Raw genomic sequence first — 22,925 nt, forward strand, 5'->3', positions numbered from 1 at the left:
GTTTTCCTAAGACTCAAAACATCTTGTGATGACTCTTTTTACTTGTTGATACAGTTTCATTGCATGAGATACTTTGTGGCCTCTCAGCAGGTTTGTCTGACTTCCTAAATATATTTAAAATATCTGATGTGAAGTAGGATGCTATAAAAAGGGCAGGGATGTTTTTACTAATGGCTGAAAATAGCATTTCTCCTTCAGTATATACACCTGTAATTTTGACTTTTTTTTTTCACAAAGCAGAAATAATGTGATGAATTAGGAAGGTAAATTAATGATTTTTTTTTTTTTATCTGCAAAGTAACTGTCAGCACTCCCAGTGGACTCCAGGATCAGTTCTAGCTTTCTGAACACGTTGCTGTTCCTTGTTCTTACAGATTGATCACTTTGGATTTGATGAAAATCGTACCTTCCAGCAGCGGTATCTGGTAGCAGATCAGAACTGGAAGAAGGACAATGGACCAATACTGTTTTATACAGGCAATGAGGGAGACATCACGTGGTTCTGCAACAACACGGTATGTGGGAAATAGGGGAATTACAATCCTACCTGCCAGGAATGACATACTGAACAAGTGAGGAGGAACAAGAAGACAGTCTCAGAAGGTTGTTGAAAGAAAAGTTTGTAATGATGGTTATAGGAGGAAGAGGAAGATGAACAAAAGTGCAGAAAAAGTTTAAGGTTGTTCAGGGTCCTGTTTGAAGCCCAAACAAACCAAAGGGATATACTTGTATTAAGTTCCTGTAGCAGTGAAGAAAATTTCTAGAGGAAACACCATAAGGTGCCTTGCACTAACAATTCAGAATTTTGGACCAAATTAAACTTTTCCTAGTATGTTAGGTTCCTCGAGTAAAATGGGAGGTTTTCAGGTATGGATTTTTGTTTCTCTGTTAAGAAAAATATGAAGGGAGCTGGAAATCAAAGCTAGATAATTCTTGTTCTATGCAATAGCTGTGGAAGTTTTTGCTTCCCTGACTGATAGAAATGCAGCATGGAGTGTGCTTATTTTTCAGCCATTTCAATACAAAGTCCAGTAACACACCAGGAGGTGGCTTGTGCTGAGCTCGAAGCCACCAAGGACTGCTTGTATGCTTTGTGCTGCCAGCAGATGATCTCTGTCTGCTTCATTCCACAGCTGGTGGTGTTGAGCTTTTGATGGGGTACCCTTCCTTTTTGGACGAGGGTGAAAGAGCAGAGGAGGCTGCTGTCCTGCTAAGTTCTTCATTTCATAGTCTCATAGCTTTCTGAAGGCAGAGTTTGAAGGGGTTACACGATAAGGCCAAGCAGTAGCAGCAGCAGGCAAACAGCAAGTAGTAAACAGCTTCTTCCATTATCTAAACTTACAGAAGTGTGGATTATATTTGCTAACTGACCAATAAGATTAACACACTATTCCAGTTTTCCTTTTCTTAACCTATCCTGGTCTAATTCTAACAGTTGTAAGCCTTACACAAGTGTTACATAGGTATTACACAGATTTGCGTGCACAGTTTCTGTCAGCTCTTGTTGTTTATGTGAACACTCTATCTAAAAAATGTGAACAGTGTAGTTCTATCCATATGTTTTGTCTAAAGAAATTCTGTGAAAAGGTAACACTGCTGCAGTAAGAACTGTGTTTAAGGTCCCTTTGCTGCAGCTTTTCAATGTTCAAAGCATATTTCTACTAAAAGTTAAAAATCTATATTTCTATTTCACTTTAGTGTGACTTCATGTATCTCAGCTTGTCCAAAGGTTTTAATTCAACCCCTGTGATTTGGCTTCCCTCTGGGCCTGGGTCCAGAGGAGCTTTCACTCCAACATGGTGGTAACAAACTGTTATCAACAAGTAATAACAAGTTGTACTTACTTGTTAGTTGAAAATAACTGTATTGCAATGCTCTAGGTTATTGCTTATTGCCAAACACGTTTTGTGTTTTCTGTTATGTAGTCCTAGCTCAAATGCATGCTTTTCACCTGTAGCCTTTTTTATTTCCTGTGGATTAAACTCCTTGTGCCATAGGAGTTCTGTTACAATTGCCTGTGTGTAGTCACAAAACAAGGACATTTTGCAGCGTTAAAATGCACATACTGACTTTGTATGTATCACCTTCTCTGGGTCGATAGATGTTTTGTGTGTTTTCTTACTTCAGTGATACTTGAAAAGCAAATTGCATTCTGTCTTTCTAGTGGCATTTTGATAGTGATATCCTTCTAATCAAAGACTTGGAATACACTAGACTGAAAGTAGAGGCTTTTAAACAAGTTGAGTCAATTACTTTCAGTGTCTGTTTTCCTCCAACCAGGGTTTTATGTGGGATGTGGCTGAAGAACTTAATGCCATGTTGGTATTTGCTGAACATAGATATTATGGAGAATCTTTGCCCTTTGGGAATGAGTCTTTCAGTGTAAGTGTCGTCTTTTGTCTTCCTAATAAATGTATTCCATACAAACACAATTCTGTGTATTTTAATTCTTGCCAGGGCAATGAGTGTTAACTTGAGTAAGATGTAACCTTTTTGTAACTATCAATTCTAGGGTAAAAAAAAAAGCCTAGAGATTTTTTTAAGTGCTTCAAGGGACACCTGCAAAGAATGTTTCATTTGTTCTCAGGCACAGATTCAGACCTGTGATTTTAGCTGTAGATCTGGTTTTAGCTGTAGCTACTGTGGGGAATAGAAAGACCCCTGCTGGAAATCACTCATGCTGTCCATAACCTGCCTTCTTTCTCTCAGGATTCCAAGCATCTAAATTACCTGACATCAGAACAAGCTCTCGCAGACTTTGCAGTACTTGTTGAGTACTTGAAGATGACCATTGCAGGAGCCCGGCACAGTCCAGTCATAGCTATAGGAGGATCTTATGGAGGAATGCTTGCAGCCTGGTTTAGGATGAAGTATCCCCATGTGGTGGTTGGGTGAGTGTGCTCATCCTGCTTAAACAGAGCAGGCATTTGTTACTTCCCTGCTATAAATATTACAGCTCTGGGAGAAGTACCATAATTCAAGCTGGCTTGAATTTTTCAGTACTGGGAGAAGGAATCAAGTTACTTTGAATTTTGGAAGAAGCACCTAATAAAGGCAACTGTAGGTCAGCAGGTACTGGATGGTGTATTTTGTCAGAGTTACCTGTTAGATTTGTGAAAGCAGCATGTGAACACTGCCTTGGCACCTAATTTTTTTAGGGTCTCCAGACTTCCTGATGACTTTAGGCAGGTCTTTAATCTCTTCAATGCCCTAGTTACTCTCTTGGAAACAAGAATAGTAATTCCCCTGCCTTTGTCTGCTAGAGAGTATATTTCTGTGGACCAGGGCTCTCTTCATTAGATTTCACACAATGCCTAGTGAGAAAGACCTAATTGATAGACAAGAATGAAAAACAATTAAGTAATCGTCTGAATTTCTACTTCCTGTATTTGCTGATATTGTTTTACTAGTGTCCAAGACTTGTATCCTCAGCAGCCTCTGCCTGCAGACTCGTGGAATAATTTTGCAACATTGTGGTTAGTTCACCTAGAGCTGTGTCCTAGAGCTTGTTCACGTAGAGCACAGTGTCCAAGCTGAATTATAAATGCTGCTTAGATAGTGGCTGTGGGGTGGAAGTTCACTTTGCAGGGGTTCAGGATCTCTTATGTCCCTTTGCAGAGCTCTGGCAGCCTCCGCCCCAATCTGGCAGTTTGGTGATTTGGTTCCATGTGGCACATTTTTCAGCATAGTGACCAATGATTTCAAAAAGAGTGGCACGGGCTGCTCAGAGAGCATTCGAAATTCCTGGGATGCTATTAATCACCTTTCCTCAACAGGTAAGACCTCACCAATGTGTTTTCAAAGAATAGTAATGATCAACACTGTGTTATGACTTCCACCTCTGTATGTATTGGGTTTTTTGAAACTCTACTCCTGATATTGAAAACTGCTAAGTGAACGTAGCACTATGTTTAAATGCCTGTTTGGTTGTATCACAAACTTCTTTCAGGCCTGGTGGGATGCAGAATCCAGGTCCAAACATCCCTAAGGTTAAATAAGAAGAGGCTTCAGATCAGAACCTCAAAGCTTATATTCCTTCTGACCAAATAGGCCAGATAGTCATTACTATAAAAAGAATACTTTGTTTGCCAACTGAGGCATTCAGGAAAAGAAAATTACTGTAATCATTATGAACTCAGTGATAGGAACTCAGTTGGCCTTGAGGAGCTTTTCTAATCTAAGTGATTCTGTGATTATACAACTACCTGAAAAAATGGTTGTAGTGAGGTGCTGACTAAAATTTGATCTGCTGTGCTTATATGTATGTGGAATAGTTTCACTAAATTAGGCTAAGCAAAAATATTTTTTAGTAGCAGCACAACTGACCTATGTGTTAATGGTACAATGCACTAAGTATTGTTTTATCCATTTATTTTTATTAAAGATACAGGTTTGCAGTGGCTTTCCAACACATTTCATTTGTGCAGCCCTTTAAAAAATCTTCAGGATGCTGCTGTATTGAAAAACTGGCTGAGTGAAACATGGGTAAATCTGGCTATGGTGAATTATCCCTATAAAGCTGACTTCTTGCAGCCTCTGCCAGCTTGGCCTATACAGGTAATTTAAAACTAATATCTTGTAATATCTTGACCATTTGGTTTAATAATTCCTCTCCTAGCTTGCACCTTTCCTTTTATTTTCTCGGTTCCGTTGAACCAATGTGACTGAGAAAAGACAATCAAGATAATATCGTGTGCATGAGCTGGTTTGTTGCCCCACTGCCACTTGTAGGTATAGTAGGTTATATCAAGAGCCCAGGAGAAGAAAAGTGCCAGGGATGACTGAGAAACCTCAGCTGTCCTGCAGAGCTGTTCTTGAGCAGTAGAAATACTGCACAAAATTTAGAGTTTCTGATGTGAGACTTAGCTGACAGAGCTTGCAACTGAAAAAGTTTTGAGCCTATGTCCTTTTTGATGTGGGAAAACTAGTGAGAGAGAAAATGTGGATTTTCACAAACATATTCCTTGCAGGGTCCCTTCTCAAAGCAGAACCTCTTTTTATGCTTGCAAGTCTTCCTTGTGCAGTTCTGTTTATCCACAGTGCTTTCTCCAAGGTTTCTATTTCCTTGGAGTGTTTTTATTCTTTTAAATACTCTGGCTGAATTTCCCTGCTGGACTTTGGGTTACTGTGTAAGGTAGGTGAGGCAGATAAAATATAAGTATTTTAGGCAGTAGTTAATTATAAACCAAAGTTTTTCCCTTGTGTAGAGCTGCCTGTTGGAGGAGAGAGGGAAATTCATTTGTCCTATGTGGCTGTCTGCAAAGAGCAGTATGAACACATTGAAAATTATTTCTGATTTTTTATCAGTCTGAAAGAACCCAAGAAACCCAAGCTCACCTCCACCACTGTCCATGTTACCTGTTTGACTGAGGTATAACCCTAACCTAGAAAAAGCCACTACCCATCTGGACAAAAGCCACTACCCATCTGATGTATGAAATCTGATTTATATAAGCTGTTAAGATACTTTCTTTTCTGAAACAGAAGCTCTAATACAGCTCTGAGGGTGAGAAAGGGAGGAAGATGTGGACTTGATGATCTTGGAGGTCTTTTTCCAACCTTAATGAGTAGCTGGATAGATATATATATGTATGTATGTAGTTTAATCTGTTCTCTGTTGTGAGTTGCCACATCAAACTGCAGGGAACCCCAGTCTATACGTGGAATGTCTCTGTTATATATCTGTATGTGCTGTCTTCAATTACAGAGGTACTAAATACTATTTATTAAATATAATCTATTTTAAAGTATGGGAGATGGATTGAAAAATTTGGTGAATGAAACATTAAGGTGGCACTGTTGAGTTTGTTAAATTTTTTTTTGACCAGGAAATATAAAGTTTCAGGTTCATCATAGTAGCATGCACCACACACATGTAATACTACTTTTTGTGATAATCAGGATATATCATTTCATAGACACTTTCTGGAAGTGGTCCAACTGTACTTGGAAAAGAAATTAATATCTTACCAGGTATCATGTATTAATATTTAATTCCTATAGATTTAGACATCTCCTTCTCTTTTCATTGCAGGAAGTCTGCAAGTTCTTGAAGGATCCCAGTCTCTCTGAAAAATTGTTGCTGCAGAATGTTTTCCAGGCAGTAAATTTATATTACAATTATACAGGAGAAGCCCCATGCTTAGATGTGTCGCAGACTGCAACAAAGAGTCTGGGTGAAATGGGTTGGTACTACCAGGTATGCACACTAATCTTTATAAATTACAAGTCAGTGAGGGTTTTTTGATCTAGAGCTGATGAGAACTGTCATTTATCTGTCAATATATTGTGTCAGATGTATTGCTGTACTGATGACAGATGTAGTCACAAACTAAGTATGAGTGTAGTGCGGAAGGCAAGGAGAAAAGAGAAGCAGCTTTCCCAGGAGGTTTAGGTTGTATCTTCATTATCTAGCTAATTGTTGAGTTTTACCTCTTCATATAGACTGGAAAATGATGTACAGCAAGCAGTTGTAAATTATCTACAGCAGTCAATTGTATGAGGTTTAACAAGGCCAAGTGGTGTGTCCTGCACTTGGGTCACAACAACCCCATGCAGGGCTAGAGGCTGGGGGCAGAGTGGCTGGAAACCTGCCTGGTGGAAAAGGACCTGGGGTTGCTGGCTGACAGCAGCTGACCATGATCCAGCAGAGTGCCCAGGTGGCCAAGAAGGCCAGTGGCACCTGGCCTGTATCAGCAATAGTGTGGCCAGCAGGATCAGGGCAGTGCCTGTCCCTCTGTACTCAGCACTGGTGAGGCCACACCTCAACTCCTGTGTTCAGTTCTGGGCCCCTCACTGCAAGAAAGGCATTGAGGGTCTGGAGCATGTCCAGAGAAGGGTCTGGAGCACAAGTCTGGTGGGGAGTGGCTGAGAGAGCCTGGGGTGTTTAGTCTGGAGAGAAGGAGGAGGCTGAGGAAAGACCTTAATGTTCTCTACAGCTCCCTGAAAGGAGATTGTAGGGAGGTGGGTTTCTGTCTCTTAGGTAACAAGCAACAGAATAAGAAGAAATGGCCCCAGGCTGTACCGGGGAAGGTTTAGATTGAATATTAGGAAAAAGGTCAAGCACTGAAACAGGCTGCAAAGGGAAATGGTGGAGTCCCCATCCTTGGAGTATTTTAAAAGACACTATTCACTTTGGTGCACATTTAGCAGTGGACTTAGCAGTTTAGGTTTATGGTTGGGCTTGATCTTAAAAGATCTTTTCCAGACTGAATGATTCTTTAATAATTTGGTGGTAATTACGGATTAAATGCTGTTTGAACTTTCTTTTTAAAATACTGCAGTAACAGCTATTGGATGTTCTTCTGGGAGTACTTCTTACTGACCTGCCCTTTCTTTCAGGCTTGCACTGAGATGGTGATGCCTTTATGCACAGATGGTGTCCATGACATGTTTGAGCCTCAGAAGTGGGACTTTGATGCGCTTTCAGAAGAGTGTTACAGGATGTGGGGAGTGAGGCCTCGCCTCTCTTGGATTCTTTCTATGTATGGAGGAAAAAACATCAGTTCACACAGCAACATCATCTTCAGGTGAGCTTTGTTTCAGCTGATAGTGTAGAGGCTTCCACCAGTTTGGGTTGTCAGTGCAGAGAATCTGCCCCAAGTGGTAAAGGGATCTGTCTCCAGCATTCCAGCTGAATAAATGATGGGCATACTTTGTGTTGCTGTTGAGAGTAAAATGATCAGTCTGCAGTGGCCAACAATGCCAACTGTTCTGTTACTGCCTGTGTGACTGTAAAAGAAAAATCTGGGCTGGGATTCTGCCAAACATCTTTCCAAGTGGATTCCTTCTTATCTTGTGGCCAAAATCCAGGTTTCCCATGCTGGTAAATTCCTACTTTTATGAACCCAAAGCACTGTTCCTTACGTGTAAAAGGAGAGTCTAAATGAGCTCTAGCTATGACACAATCTTGGTCACCAAAATTATTGCTCTGAGTGATAGCCTTGTGAAGGGGCTGGCATGGCATTCCTTTTTCCCTTTTGATACAGAAAAGAGAGGGAATTGACTTTGGGAGTTTTTCTATTACTGCCAACAGCCCTTTTTCTTTCAGTGGCATTTAGACAAGTTTCAGCAAACTTGTATAAGATCCAAATACAAAGATGTTTCTATTTTGGTAAGGAATACTGGTAATAAAACAAAAGTTTGTCTGAAACACCTTTGTGTGTGGACAAAAAGTGAAAGAAATGCTTCAGTCTAACACAAGAAACTAGTGCATGCTGCTTGCTCTCTTTTCAGCCTGCCCTTACATTTAAGATTAAACTCTTTAAAGGGAGGTTCATGTAGTTGTACTTATGCTGGGAGGTGATCCAGGTGAGTACTCTGTCCACCAAGTTCTTATGTGGAAGGGAGGTGTTCCACACACCCATTGAGGCCTCAGGAGTCCTGACTTGCTGTACCTGTTGCCCACTGTGGGAAGCTCCTGGATATATATTCCTCTGTGTTCTGGTTTAAATTGTTCAAAGCCTTTTTATAAAACATCTTGCCACTTCTACAAACCAGCTCAGAATTAGTCTTTTGGATGTGGTAGATAGGTGTGCATTTCAAAAGTAGAAAGTTCTCACTTGATTTGGGGATTATTTTCTGGATTGCAGCTGTTAGTGTCGGTCTGTTTGGCTGCAAAGGCCTGTTGCTTTCCTCGTTTGCCTCTTGCTGTTTCTATCCCAGCAGGATATCTACTCTGAAGTGAAAAATCACACCCTTTTTTGGAAAACTTGTAAATAAAAAAAATTTGTTGGTTTCACTTAGTTTCTGCAGAGTGTTGCTTATTTCCAAGGCTGCACAGCTCTGTACAGTAGAAATCCGCTTTGTAAGCGATACAAAGCAAACAAATCTAAATAAGTGTTTAAGAATTTATGCCAGCTGAAGGAGCTGGAAATGAGAAAAGCCTGAAAGCAACCAAATGAATGTTAAAGTAGTGCTGTACACACAAAGCTTTTGGATCTCAAGCTGGGATGTTTCTCTTCAAACAAATACATTGTCAACACTGTACATTTTATATAAGAGCCTTTTATCCTCAAACACTGCAGAGTGCTTTACAAAAAACATCCCAATGTTTACCAGGGGATGTGGCTCCCTGTGGGGTGAAAAGGACTGTGTTTCAAGTGACAGGCAACTTGCACAACAGTGTAGTGCAGGAAGGGAAAAGTGCTCCATCTAAAGAGAACCACTGTAGGGTGGATTTTTCCAGACGCAGTAGGATTTGGCCCAGATGCTTAAACTGGTGCTGCTGCTTCTCCCTCTGCGAGCAGTGCATCACTCTGCACAGTCTCACTGTTGTTTGTACTGTGTGGTATTAATGCAGGGAATTCCATTGCCCCTCTGGTACCTTCCTGGAGTTGTGTAGTGTGTGAGTGGTTACTTAGGCTGTGAGCAGGTGGTAATTGCCTGTCCTGGGCAGTACGTCTTTATTAAAACTAGTTTGAGGAAATTAGGGATTTCAGACCACTGTTTCCCTTTTCTCTTCCAGCACTCCTCTTTTCACTCCTCTTACTGGAGCACTTGGTGTGGAAGTGCTGCACGGTGGTGGGAAGTGACATTTTAACACTGTTCATGCGTGTGGTAGCAGCTGTAGTGTCTCATCATCAGTGTGCTATGGTAGTCAAAACCAGCCCAGGTTATATCAGACAGTATGAAATTTGGTGTGCACAGTCCAAAAATGGGTATTTTTCATTCTCAATGAATCACATCTAGGTTGTAGGCTTCTGAGTCAGGGCAGCCACATATCCAGTTCTGCACTGGCAGGGGAAAGGCAGAAAGTGAAGGCTCTGTTTTAAGAGATTCTGGTGCTCTGTGCAGAAGGGAGAATTGTAAGCACTAAAGAAGGGAGTGGTGGCAAAGAAGAGAAGGCACAATGATGCCTGGCTGAAGAGAAAAGGTGAGAGAAAAAAGCTAATAACAGGAAACATGACAGTTGTGGAGAGTGGTCATGTTAAAAAAAGGATGCACAGACAGGGCTGCTAAGATTGTGTAAAACTTCTGGGCAGGGCAGGAGGGCTGAGGAGATTGAAGAGAATATAGGAGAGGGAACTCTGTGCTGTGGGGTGGGCAGAACCTTATGTATGCTGTCAAGGAAGTATATGAATTGAAAACAGGACTTGCATGCTGATTTTTGCATTGGTTTTTTTCTGAAGTCCTGCTTGCCTGGCCACTGCAAAAAAAGTCTGACTTTTATTCTTTCTCTTCTTCTGCTTCTTTGGTTTATGCTGGGAAATTCCTGTCCTGTGAGATGGGCAACTGAATACTTAAATGCATGCTTAGTTTTAACACGTAAATAATTCATTCCAGTTGGAATGATCTTAAATCTGCAAAAACTGTCAAGATTCATGGTTTTGTGGTGAGCCCTCCATCCCCCCTACCTTCAAGTTTCACTTCCCAAACTGCGTCAGCACCTCTGGTGCCATCCTTTGGCAGGAGATACAGAGGATGCAGCCAGAAGCTCACAGAAAAGCCTGTGGCATGCTTAGTTTCCACATGGCTAGGACCAAAAGATCCAAATTCATGTGCATCATGGGTCTCTCAGCAACTCATCCCCCTGTTGCCAAGGTGCTCTGCTGATTCAGGTGACCTTTTAAATCCAATGCTTTTGGCTTATTGGGCAGCTCTCTATGCTTTTTGTTTTGTGGATACAAAATGTTTCTCTTGTTCTAAGTCATATTTAGAATCACTGAAAGTAAAGAACTACTAGTCGGATTTTTTTTTCAGTGGTGAAACAAATGAAATATTAGTTCAGACCCCATCAGGTTTTTACTCTTGGTTATTTCTAAAAAAGCTCTTGTTTTTATTTGCTATTTTTCTGTTATTTCATGGTGCTGCCATTGTGGTATTTTTCTAGCTCCAAATCTGTGCCCAAGGATGTTTTAATTTCTTAGATCCCTCTAGAAATTTACCCTCTCATAGCATAGGTCATCTCTGACATTTCCTTTTGTGGGCAGGTCCAGTGTTTTAAGTGAGGAACAGATCTAGGTTTGTGTAGTTCCACAAGTATATGTTTGTTTTCTTTGTGCAGAAAGATGGGCCATGTGTGGGAAGGGCATTGCAATAAAGGAAAATACGATGTTGTAGAGGTTACTGGGTCAAGTCCAAAGCTAGGAATGAGAGATGGAAAGCTCTCTCCCAGCTGAGCCATTGGCTTGCTCTATGGACTATTATTTGGAGCCATATCTATAGTGTAAGGAATTCTTTTAATTGATTTGGGGTGAGAGAGGAGGGGGAGTAAATGGCATTAAATTGTCCTTTCACAGTGGAAGAGTAATTTTAGACAGTTTAAGGGGTAAAATCTTCATTTTCCTATGGTTGTTATTAAAGTCAGCAGGCTAATCCAAGCATTTCTTTGCAAAACCAGGTTGGCACTCAACTGAGACAGCAAAAGGTAGAACTTCCTGAAAATTCAGCTCTAAAGGGTCCAGTGAGTGATTTTTTTATGGCAGGCTGCAAAGAACAAAAGTGAAGTGCTTTGATTTGGGAATTTGGACATGTTTTGGTAGAGGGAAACCTGAAACTTTTATGACAATTACAGGTAGCAGCAGATTTCTCTTCAGAGGCTTTTGCACTGTTACAGGTTATTATCTGAATTAGCAGATAACTAATGAGAAGTGTAGCCTTGCTTAAGCTGATGATAGCTCCATACCTCTGTCAAGATGACTCCTCTCAGCAGAGGGGTGGGCACAAGACATTAAGACAGGGCTGAGGTCTGTTTCTGTTGCTGCATGTGCAAAACTAGTAGCAATGTTGATGTGAGCTACAGCCTCACTGCTGACTGCTGTGCACATGTACCCTAATGAAATAGTCTTTCCTTCCAGCAATGGTGGCCTGGATCCGTGGTCTGCAGGTGGGGTGACCCAGAACATCACCAACTCCCTCGTGGCAGTTGTGATCCCAGATGGAGCCCACCACCTGGACCTACGCAGCCGTAACCCTTTGGACCCCAAGTCTGTACAGCAAGCTCGAGCCTTGGAGATCTGCCTCATGAAGCAGTGGATTGAAAAGGCCAGGCACAGCCACTGAAGTGGCACTGCAGCAGCTGTGGCCACTACACCTCTCTTGGCTTTGCTGGGAGTAGGGCCAGGCCTCGTGATATGGTCATTGGAGCATTTCCCTCCTGCTTCCTCACCTGCACTGCAGTGGTCATCATTGCTTGTGTCCACGAGAGAGGCAGGCAGCAGATGGATGGAGAGCATTCTCAGATGATAAACTCCAGTCAAAGTGCAAAGGATTGAGCTGCCTGCTCTGGTTTACTTTCCTCTTCTGCTCTTCTCAAATGCTGTACTTTACCACATAGTAATGAGTTCCTGTTCTAGGATTGTTGCCCTTCTCCTTGCTGTGCTGAGTGATTGTCCCATGTGGGATGTGGCAGTACTGTTGATGGTGAAACTCCTGCTGCCTCCAATGTGATTGAATTTCAGACATCCTCTGCTGGTGGAGATAATGAGGGAACAGAAATCACATCTTACTGTGATGTGTGGTGGAGAGGTAGGGAAGGGCTGGGAAAGCTGGCTGTGCTGTTTGTAAGGAAACTAAACAGCCCTTACCCTTTGTAATGAGTATTGGAAAAGAAATAAATATACAACTTTTTTTCTACCTAGTTTTCCTGCAGCTTATTAATTGGTGGATTTTTGTATTCTGTGCTGTATTGAATGGTCAGGGCTGGGCCCAGACTCTATTGATAACTGGCTGAGCATGCACAATATGCATCAGGATTTTATTTCTTCTTTTGCTATGTCTCCTAATTCTGAGAGATGTCGCTATCTGTGATGATGGTTACCAAAGAAAATGGGTATATTTTGTGTGTGTATGTGTGTGTATCCCTCACAAACACTTAGCTTTTTAAAATCAGGAAGCTTTTGAAGCTATTCTCTTGAAGAGCAAGTGTGACACTTGTGGTGGCTGGATCTTATGAAGTGACAAATAATTGGGGCTGTGCCTTGTGTGGGTTCTTCCCTCCCCTCCATTCTGTGTATTGTTCAAATTCTGCATGATCTGTTTGCTGATGGCTCTTCAATAAAAGCCTTTTAAAAAAAATTGTTTGCTAGACAAACTATTGAAAACACAGAATGCAGCTATTCCCTTGGATCAGCCTAAAGCCTGATGCTGAGCTCACCAAGCCAGGTGCACTGGGCTTTCTGTAAGGCTTCCAAACCAGACAAACTGCCCTGATTCATGAGACAGCATATTTGACATTAATAAATGGCTGGGGCAGTCCCCTTGTTTTCCAGCTTTGGCTTCATTCACACTGCAGCCCTTCTTCAGAAAGGATTCTTTGCAGTTTAAAGGACAACTCCATTTTAGAATGACTCAGGCAAGTCTTCGTGTCCCCAGACTCTTAAAATTCCATCTCTGTTGAAAAGTTTTCTCAGCTTTGATGATATGCCTGATAGTTGAGTATTTTCCTAAGATCCCAGGTGGCCTTTTCTGTTTCCAGTCTTGTCCTGTCCTCTGGGAACAAGGCGAGCCCAACACTGAATTTTTATCTTTTGAAACATTCTTACGTATCTTCTTTCCAATAGATTGTCTTTTTCCTCATCCAGTGTTAAACATGGCATTTATGTTCAGACTGCAATCGGAACCTCCCATGCTTTTGAGCAAGGTAATTTCTTACAGAGACTTCAGAGAACAAGACCAGAACTACAGGGCTAAAGGATAAGCTGTGTAGGATTTGCCTGAAACCTGTTGACTGAAAGCTGTTAGTGTTCCCCTTTTCCAATAGTTCCAGTTTTAGCTGTAAATATACTCCAGACTCTCACTTACAGACTTTATAATAACATGTCCTTGATTCTTTTGAAACAAATAAAATGTTATTTTTTCATCAGTTATGTTACAGCAGAGTTTTTAGAAATTCTGTTGTATCTTCTTACATGTTAATTGATGTGTGGTTATGTCCTGGTTTACTGCAGGGCAAGGAATGAAACCTATAAGAGTTAATATAAATTTGGGGATCAGAAATGGTTTAATTGAGCAAACAAGATCCTGGTCCAGTTGCTCCCACTTGCCCACTGATTGCTCAGGATGCTACTCAAAGTGAAAATTTTAGGATAAGCATTTCTGTGTTGTATGGATAAAGATGTGAACAGCCCAAATTAACAGCTACTGTATATTATTAGTCAGCTTGTGTCTCCTCTCTCTCCCCTGCTAGTGAACTTGCTGTCTCAGGAAACAGCTGCTGCTTTGTTGTATGGAAAACACTTTTTAGTTTCAAGCAGCATAAGTAATTTAAAGTTTCATTTCTCTTTTTACTCCTTTCATAAGTAGAAAAAAATTACCTTCAATAACATTTCAAACAACATACAATTTTTAAACTTTAAGATTTGTAAAATGCCACTTAAAATTTTTTTCAGAGGGGTTTTGTTTGTGCTTTTTGTTTATTCGTGGGGGGTTGTTTAATAATCTCACTATTCCATTCAGTTTCTGTCTGTGAGACTGATTCAAGTTGACTTTGGATCAGGTTCTTACTGGTTGGACCAGCTTATGAATTTATGTGACTTGTTTTTACATGATTTTTAATTGATGTTACTTTTTACTGTTTTCCCATCAAACTGAGTAGTTGAAACTTTAGGTCTTACTTATCTCAAACATTTAGACTTCATCTTAAAATCCATTTACACATCTCTGAATGCTACCAAGGGAGTGTCTTGTGGTTTGGCTACCTCATCTAAATGTTGGCTCTCCTGTGTGTTTCATACAGGTGAGAATGAGTTGGGCCATAACAAATGGTTGATTTATCTTTCCAGGCATATGATGGTGGGCCATACTTCATCTCAGGCTTATGTAAGTCCTTGGCATGTGTCAGAAATTACTGGAATTTAAAACTGTATGTTTCTTGCTCACTGGGAAAAATGCAGCTGGAAAAAGAATTAATGTTTTCCCCAAAGCATGAATCTTAGAGGTGAACCTGCAGTTTGTATCAATAAAAATGCATTAAAATAATGTTGAGTTTCTGGAACTGGATTTTGTTTTGGAGGGACATGAATCTTTATCCTTTGGCAGATTCCAAGTTCTGCAAGCGATACTGTCTTGTTTGTACTTGTCTCTTGAGGAGTGAGAGGAAAACTGGTTACAGGAATCCTCGAGTCACATGCACAGATGACAGATGGTGAGTCTGCACTCCTTTGGGAGTTTCTCTCTTCAGAGCTTTGGCTGTGGTGCAGAGCAGGTGTACGGGCTGGTTGTTCTCTGTAGGTGACCACACTGAATGCAGTCAAGCTACCTATAATGGGGAAAGTCCATTTTCCTTTTGAAAGCTTTCCCAGGCAAAAACACACTTCCCACACGTCAGTAATGAGGAAGGCTGTGAGGACAGATCTGTAAGTCCCCTGACCTGGCAAGGGGAGGTTTTTACCAAATAGTTAATAGGGCAGAGCTAAGGCTGCAGAGTCTTGGGAAGGAGGTAAATAGGTTCTGCAACTCATTTTGTTTGTAAGGTAATTTTAATTTTGAAGATGATCAAATATTTAATCATCAAAGGAGTGTATAGAAAGGGAAGTCCCTCCTGGAGCATGGATTCTACATCACAGGAAAAGTGAGAATTTTTGTCTCCCATGCTGTCTGCCCACCAAGGATATTGCAAAAAATGTTATTATGCTTTAAATAAAGGGATTTGTTTTTCTATCTGTGCTCTTAAAAAGGGTATTTAGCTGTTGTGAATCGAATCTCTAAGGAATCATGAGTGACCTAAAGAGCTTTATGTAGGTTAAAGACTGCACATAGACACTTGGGTATTTTAGCTCCTTGCCGGACTAAGGGTGGAATCGTTGTGTCTTTCTGGCAGTCAGGAGGACACTATAAAACCACTAAACACGGGATGAAAGAATACAGGGGATTGTGTACTTCAAACCTCCATTTTTAGTTCTCCCCCGTTGATTCAGAGCATCATTGTTATGCTGTAACTGGTGTCCTACTGGGTGTTACTACTGTAGCCTCTAGGATTTGGGGTTTTTTTTAATAGTCTAACCTCTCTGTGTGTTTTTAAAGTAAAGCCTTGGTCTTACAGAGATGACTTTGCAAATCGATGGTTTTTTAAGACTGTCCCTGTTAAAAAACCTGAAATGGTTTGTTTTAGCAGTGCAGGTTAGCAGAAAATGTGCAGCGAAGCAGTGGCAAAAGATATGAATTGAAGATATTTGTGGTAAATTAACGGTGCTTAAGTACTTTTTAATTTTCTCCTTCTATTGTTAAAAAAAGATGGCTTTTATCATTTAAAGATGCTGGGCATTGGAGCTTCCACTGGTGTGAGAAGGCTCGTGCTCCTATATTATTTTGATTCCTTGATTTCCCAGCACTGCCTCCAGCTGCAGGAATATAAGCCTTTCTTTTTTTACCCCCCAGGCCAACTTCATCTTACCAGCAAATGTGAAACTATTTGATCCACATGCTTTGGGGCAGTGTCCTTCTCTGTGTCCTCTCAATAATATGAGCCCAATGAAGAAATTGCTTCACAGCAGAGTTAGATTGCTGACAGCTGATGGCATTGCTACCCTGAACCCTGCTGAGGTGGGGACCCTCTCTGTGCTCGCTGCAGCCCCAATGGGGATTCTGTCAGAGACAGCAATGCCCTCAACACCCACAACAGGGAGCAGTGAGGATGTGCTCCTTCAACATGGAGCACTTCATAGCTGTGCTCTGTAAGACAGCTCAACCTCAGCTGTTGCTAATCTTGCAGTTGGGTTTTGGGTGCCAGATAATCAGCAGAGGAAAATCAGCTGTGGGGATGCTTTGGGTGTAACCTGTGGGCATCTCCATGTGTAACAGTGTTCTCTCCAAAGTCCTCAGTGCTGTACCCAAGTGTTTCCTGGGTGGGGAGAGGGCTCCCCAGGGTGGGTGGGGGCTGCCCAGCTCTCAGGGACTTTTCCCTCCACTGGTGATTTGAAAGATCTTTTGGTTCCATCCCCCAGTTTAGAAAGTAGAGGCAGTGAAACACTGAAACCGGGAATAGCAAATCCCTTCCATTTGTCTTGTTGTTTTCTAATGTATGCGACCTCTCTGGGTGGTTTAAGCGGTTTAGGTACTTTCTATAAAAGGGATCTTTTAACGACAAAACTAATGTGATTATCTTACCAAGTGTGAGAGGCGTATTCAAGGTTTAAAGAAAATCTGTTAGAATAGCTGAATGTATCTGCTTAATCCTTTCTCTAATGTGGGTGGACAATGCTCTGGGAAGCAATTGGTCTTTCTTTCTTAGAGTAAATGCCTGGTCTCCAGAGGTAGGAACTTGTTTGCAGCTTTTTATACCCTTACGCTTCACCTTCTAGAGAATACAAAGGCGCAGGAGAGAGGCAGAGAGCTTTGAGAGGCCAAGTTTTACCTCAAATAGCTGGGGGTGTAACCAATACAGGGCCAATTCTGGCAGGCTGAGCACTCTCCACTTCTTTTGACTGCCACCTGAATAGAGGGTCCTCCTTTTTGCCCTCCTGCAAAACCACATTCCCTGCAACATGGAATATAGGAATGCTTTCTCCTTTCTGAGCATGCGGTGAAGTCATCTGCAGTTACTTGGATGACAAGACCCTGTCTGGTTTTGTGCCTTGGATGAGCAGCCCTACCCATGTGGGTCCATGGCTTTAGACCCAAAAGTCCAGTTTTCCATATCAACCCCTTGGAAAGGTTTGGACCTGCTGACAGGGTGACGCCTGATGGCTGGGAGGACAGCACCAAGGGGCAATGCTGCAGGATGCAGCCACAGCTAGACCTTGGCTGGCACCAGCCTGGTGGTGTTCAGCTTTTCTGCTGTTCATAGGCCTGTGCCTGTGATTCTTTGGTTTCCCCATGTCCATCTGAAGGCACAGGTCTTAGACACATTAGGAAATCTTATTGTCAGGAGCAGTTAGCAAGATAGGTAGAACCCTCCATGTTGCTGAAGCATTAAAAAGCAAGTAGTGGCTCTGGGACTCTTTAGCACTTGGATTTATAGTAGAAACAAACAGGTTGCATTTTCTAATTTGTTATCTGGGCATCCTCAAAATAGCACATCAAGAGGAAAAGGATATTGAACTATTGCCTCTCTCAGTTGGAATGAAACACAGTCTCCTCGTACCACCCAGCAGAGCAACACAGGAAAAAGAGGTACCTCAACATCAGTGTATCTTCCTCACAAAGACAGACACTCAGCTATAATTCTATGTCTCATCTACCTGCCTTGGCTGTGGACTTGGTGCTGGGTTCTCTGCTCTGGAGAGAGAGTGTTCAAGAACTTAGTTCACCACCTAAAAACCAGTCCCAGATTGTATCAACCTGAATATTCTGAAGGAGGGAAAAACAATTTGCACAGGTGAGGCCTTGTTGTCTCTCCCATCTCCCCCTGCTGTACAACCAGTAATCGTGGTTCAGGTTGATGGGACCTCAGGGGGTCTCTTGTCCACCTCTCCTGCTCACAGCAGGGTCAGCAACAGGGTTAGACCAAGATGCTCAGTGATGTATCCAGTTGGGTCCTGAAAATCTTCAAGGATGGAGTCTGCACAGCCTCTGAGTGTTTTGCTCATCTGTCCACATGGTGGAAAGATATTGCAACTCATCTGAACCCCTTATTAAGTTGACATGTGTTTTTATCCTCCCACCATGCACCATTATAAAGAACCCTATTCTGTCTTCTTGGTGAGCCCTGGAGGCTTCTGGTAGGTGCCACCAAAGCTATTCCTTTTCCAGGCTGAATGAGTCCAGGTCCCCTGTCCTCTTCTCACAGGTCAAGTGCTTCAGACTCAGCCATCTCAGTGGTCCTCCACTGAACTTGTTCCAGCTGATCACTGACTTCTACTGGGAGGCCCTGAATTGGCTGTGGTATATGATCTGTGGCCACCAAGCACCAGTTAGAGGGATCCCTTCACTGGATCTCCTGGCTCTGCTCCTATTCATATGGCCCAGGAGGATGTTGGTCTTGCTGCCAGGACACACTGCTTAGCTGGCTTTATGTCCAGTTTGATGTCCAGCAGGATCCCCAAGACCTCTTCCACAGAGCTGCTCCGCAGGCTGTCAGTGCCCAGCCTGCACCACTATAATGGGCCCTTCTTTCCCAAAGGGACAGGATTTTGTGCTTGCTCTCTTTGAATTCCATGAAATTCTTATCTCCTTCTTTCAGCACATGTATGAATGGTCACCCTTCCTTCAGTTCTTTCCTCCAACTTGGTGTCATCTGCAAGACTAAGACGTTCCAAAGAACTTGAAATTTGAGAACAACATAGCTACTTCATTGTCTTTCTTGTAGAAGATATCCTTGGACTAGTTTTGAAAGCACTTGTTCTCTAAAGTTTTTGCATCAGTGACTACCTTCTTGCTGCCTGCATCCCTACATCAATCCTGTCACGGATTCTGCAGCTGAGATCTGACCAGCTGCCAGGACAAGGGAGGAAAAGCTTTGGCTGCTCTGAGCTTTAGAAGTGATGTTCAGTCCTCACAGCCTCTGTGCTGCAATGAAAACAGAGCCCAGTCATTTTTAAGAGGGACTGTGGTACAGGTTTAACAGTTAGTCACTGTCCAAGCAACTGGGATGAGGAAGAGGAGCAGTCCGGGCTGCCTCCATACAAAGGGTAAGGGATTTCTTTTGGAGGGTGGTTCGTAGGGCCAAACGAGTCTGGGAGAACTATGCATCAGATCACCAGTGTTTTGTCACAGGTATTATATACCCATTTTGTAAGTAGGCAATTTGGACCAGAATAAGACAAGACAGGTCTTGACTGTTTTTCTTCAGAAGGAATTATAGACATTTTAATGTGGTATCTCTGTCCGAATCTTGACCGGTGCTCCAGGGCTGCTCAGCATTCCCAGGGAAGCTATCCAGTAGCTGAGTCATGAGGAGTGATGGCAGGCACAGCTCAATGTGTCACTATTTCCAAGACTGGCTTCCCAGAGCACCCAGAGCTTTGCTTCCACACCTGCACGTGCATCAGTTTGACACAAAGCAACCCAACTTTTTGCAGTGTCTAATGTCCCTTGGTGTTGCTCCAAGCATCTCACAGATCCACTGGCTGCCCCCAGCTCCTTGGCTGGGGCAGGCTCTGGTGATGTGAGCCTCATTCCTTTGCTCTAAGGGGAGAACAGTGGATTCCCCTCCATGGAACACGTATCTATGCGTGAGCACACAGATGAAGCCAGTGCTTGCTAGGCAAACGAGACTAATAAATGTTGGGGCAGCAGGAGGTGAGTGCAATCAACTGTGAGAGCCTGAGTTATAGCAGTAACCTGCTGAATTCCTGGGTCACAAAGTAATTTACAGAACAACCCCAATGTCATTCAATAATTACTCCGACAGCCCGGGCCCTGGGGGGCGCAGCCTCCTGCCGCGGGTGTTATTAATACCATCAACAAGCAGCAGGATGTTGGTGTGAAGAAAAGAGCCACAACACAGGCGTGTGAACCTAAGGAACAAATGGAAAATGGTATTAGGAGGATATTGTACCAGACTCTAAAAACTGATCTATCTTGTCCTAGCAAGTCATTCAGCAAAGTATGAATGTGTCCCCTGTGGCAGTGGAGATGGCTGACGGTGTTTGCAGCAGAAGGGGAGGAAGATCGGTGTGTCAGTGCTGCTCATTTCTATCTCCCGGCCTCTGCGATAGTCCCCATGGAGACTGAACGGGAACGGGGGGAGGAGGTGGTTTCCAAGCACCCCAGAATAATTTAAATTAATATCCAGTGAACAATGTAAACCTTCCCTTTGACGTGGCGTGGGAATAGGCAGTCACAGCACTCGGACTGGGTCAGCTGAAAGGGAAGGTAATGCCACAGCCCAGGATTTGATCAGCAGAGTAAGCCAGGGGCTCGACCTCTGCTACCTCAGTTCCTCCCTTCCCTTCTCTTCCCACCCCCCATCCTCCAGAACATCGAGAAATGGCAGCAAAAATATCTTTTGGTGAATGGAGAATTCCTGGACAGAAAGGATGTATAGGAAACCTGCGGGTGGGTGTAGAGGGCAGTGCCTTCTGCAATGTGTGTGGACCCTGGCCTGTGGTGCCAGGAGGTGCAAATGCCAACAGAGTAGCACTGGCACAGCTGCACTTGTAAATCATTTCACACCACCACTTGGGGTTTTCTGAACCTTCTGTTCTCAGCTGAAGCTCTGTGTGCTCTAAAGGTGACTGCAAATACACACTAAGGAATTATGTGGGCACAGCCTGAAGGGAATCAAGCCTGAAGTAGCCCTGAGTTCTTTCTCAGCCGGGAAATGACAGCAGAGGGCTACTTGCTACCTTGCTTTGATGGCTAACAAAGAGCCAAGCAGAGCCCTCCTGGTTCTGATCCTTCCTTGTGCAGAGGAACATACAGTTCATTTAAACATGAGGGTAAGCGATTCTCCAGGGCCTTTAGAGCATCAGAGCCATTCCTGGCTGTTACATCAGGGATAAATAGCAGAGGATCCTTAGCCCTGTTCCTGTAACACAGTGATGGAGCTGGTAACAACCTCAAGCATTCCCTGAGGTGGTAGGCCCATGTCCTTGCTTGTTCCACCCACCACATGTGTGGGGGATAGGTCACCACCACTGACCGGGAAGTGACTATCATGCCTGAGGTGCCCAGCTCTGCACAGAGCCCTCCTGGATCATCTCTCTGGCCACAGGGTCAGGGTGTTACAGGAGCAGTAGCATCAACACTTTGATTTGGGGTATGAGATGAACTCAGTGGTCCTTTTTGTCCCTTAAAAGTGCAAAATTGAGTAAATCTCCACAAAACTGTGTAGCAAACAGAAGCTGACCATGGGGAGCTGCCCAGTAGTAGGCAATACCCTGGACTGGTGCACTGGTGGGCAAGTTCATCCTCCACTGGGCTTGCCTGGCATGTGAGGAGTGAACACGGCCAGTTCACTGCTTTTTCAGAGGTTGGATAGAATCCAGATGTCTGTGTAACTAAATCAGGATGAAGCAGAGTTCCAGCAGCTGATAAATTTCATCTGCCAAGGAGAGGTGCCCAGGAACCTGCAAAACCACCAGGCTGGAGAGAAGCCCAGGAGGGCAGTGCCGGGAGGGACAACCCTATAACTGCGGGGATGCCTCATCCCTACAAGCGTTCAAAGTCGGGTTGGGTGGGGCTTTGAGCAAGCTAGAGAAAGATGCCCCTGTCCATGGCAAGGGGCATGGACTAGATGGTCTTTAAATGTCTCTTCCAACCCAACTCATTTGATTTAAGGAAACATGTGCAGATGGGATTTCTGGCTGGGAACCAGAGGGAACTAGGATAGATAAGTGTGTCCTACACCCATGGTGAGCAGCCACAGCCTGGGTTTAAGAAGCAGCTCAGCCATACATCTTATTTCACCGGCCACAAATGACTTCTTTCTTGACCTTTTTGAATGTTTAACAATTGCTCTTCTTCAGTTTTCAGTTCTGCTTTACTTTTACGCTGCCAGTGCCCATCAGGCAGACACAGAGCACTGCAGGCATTGATGACAGGAGGTGCGGGGGCATTCTGATATTAGTTTTAGACTCTGGGCCCTTCCTTTTGTTACAGTTTAGCAATACATTGCTGGTGACCTCCCCCCCCCATGTAACCTCTCTCCCTGACTTCTCCTACACAGCCAGTGCCAGAAGTGACTGTAATTTTGTGCCTGTGCTGCTTTTCTTCATGAGACTCAGGAAAAAAGGGGTGAGAGATATGTTATTCTGATGTTATCACTGTTGCTGCCTAAGAACAGGATTACCAAAATACTTCTATTTCCTCTGTTTCCCCTTTTGTGCTCGTGCACGGATGTTGCTACTGATATTCCCTGAATTCCCCTGAAAAATAAAGAGTGTTTTATCCGTATTCCCCAAGTGCCCAATACAAATGCAAATCAGCTCTGGGCCGTTGGTTTGTTGTTTTTGGTTGGTTTGTATTTTTTCCTGTCTGGCCAGCATTGCTTGGCAGGTCTTTTCTCACTTATTTCTCTTCCTCCTTTCCTTTAGCTGGTGTGTCTGAAGCAAGGTCCCCAGGAGGGCCAGAGACCTGCTCCATTCCCACACCTTTGCCCTCTT

General features: G+C 43.1%; 1 protein-coding gene across 1 annotated transcript; it reads left to right on the forward strand.

The window, feature by feature from the left end:
* The first annotated feature begins 355 nt into the window (after positions 1-355).
* Positions 356-14,919, forward strand: PRCP (prolylcarboxypeptidase). The gene is made up of 8 exons (XM_017735903.1): positions 356-515; positions 2,281-2,382; positions 2,710-2,891; positions 3,619-3,776; positions 4,385-4,557; positions 6,035-6,199; positions 7,342-7,529; positions 11,799-14,919. Exons 2-8 carry the CDS (start codon positions 2,287-2,289, stop codon positions 12,001-12,003), a joined length of 1,167 nt encoding a protein of 388 aa, XP_017591392.1. The 5' UTR covers positions 356-515; positions 2,281-2,286; the 3' UTR covers positions 12,004-14,919.
* The last annotated feature ends 8,006 nt before the right edge of the window (positions 14,920-22,925 follow it).

Source organism: Corvus brachyrhynchos, unplaced genomic scaffold (assembly GCF_000691975.1).
Source record: "Corvus brachyrhynchos isolate BGI_N302 unplaced genomic scaffold, ASM69197v1 scaffold44, whole genome shotgun sequence".
NCBI lineage: Eukaryota > Metazoa > Chordata > Aves > Passeriformes > Corvidae > Corvus > Corvus brachyrhynchos.

Excerpts from the sequence above, each read along its gene's own strand:
- PRCP (XM_017735903.1), top strand. The coding sequence starts at position 2,287 with ATGTGGGATGTGGCTGAAGAACTTAATGCCATGTTGGTATTTGCTGAA. Across the intron at positions 2,892-3,618 it reads TATCCCCATGTGGTGGTTGG|AGCTCTGGCAGCCTCCGCCC; the intron begins GTGAGTGTGCTC and ends GTCCCTTTGCAG. Across the intron at positions 7,530-11,798 it reads CACAGCAACATCATCTTCAG|CAATGGTGGCCTGGATCCGT; the intron begins GTGAGCTTTGTT and ends CTTTCCTTCCAG.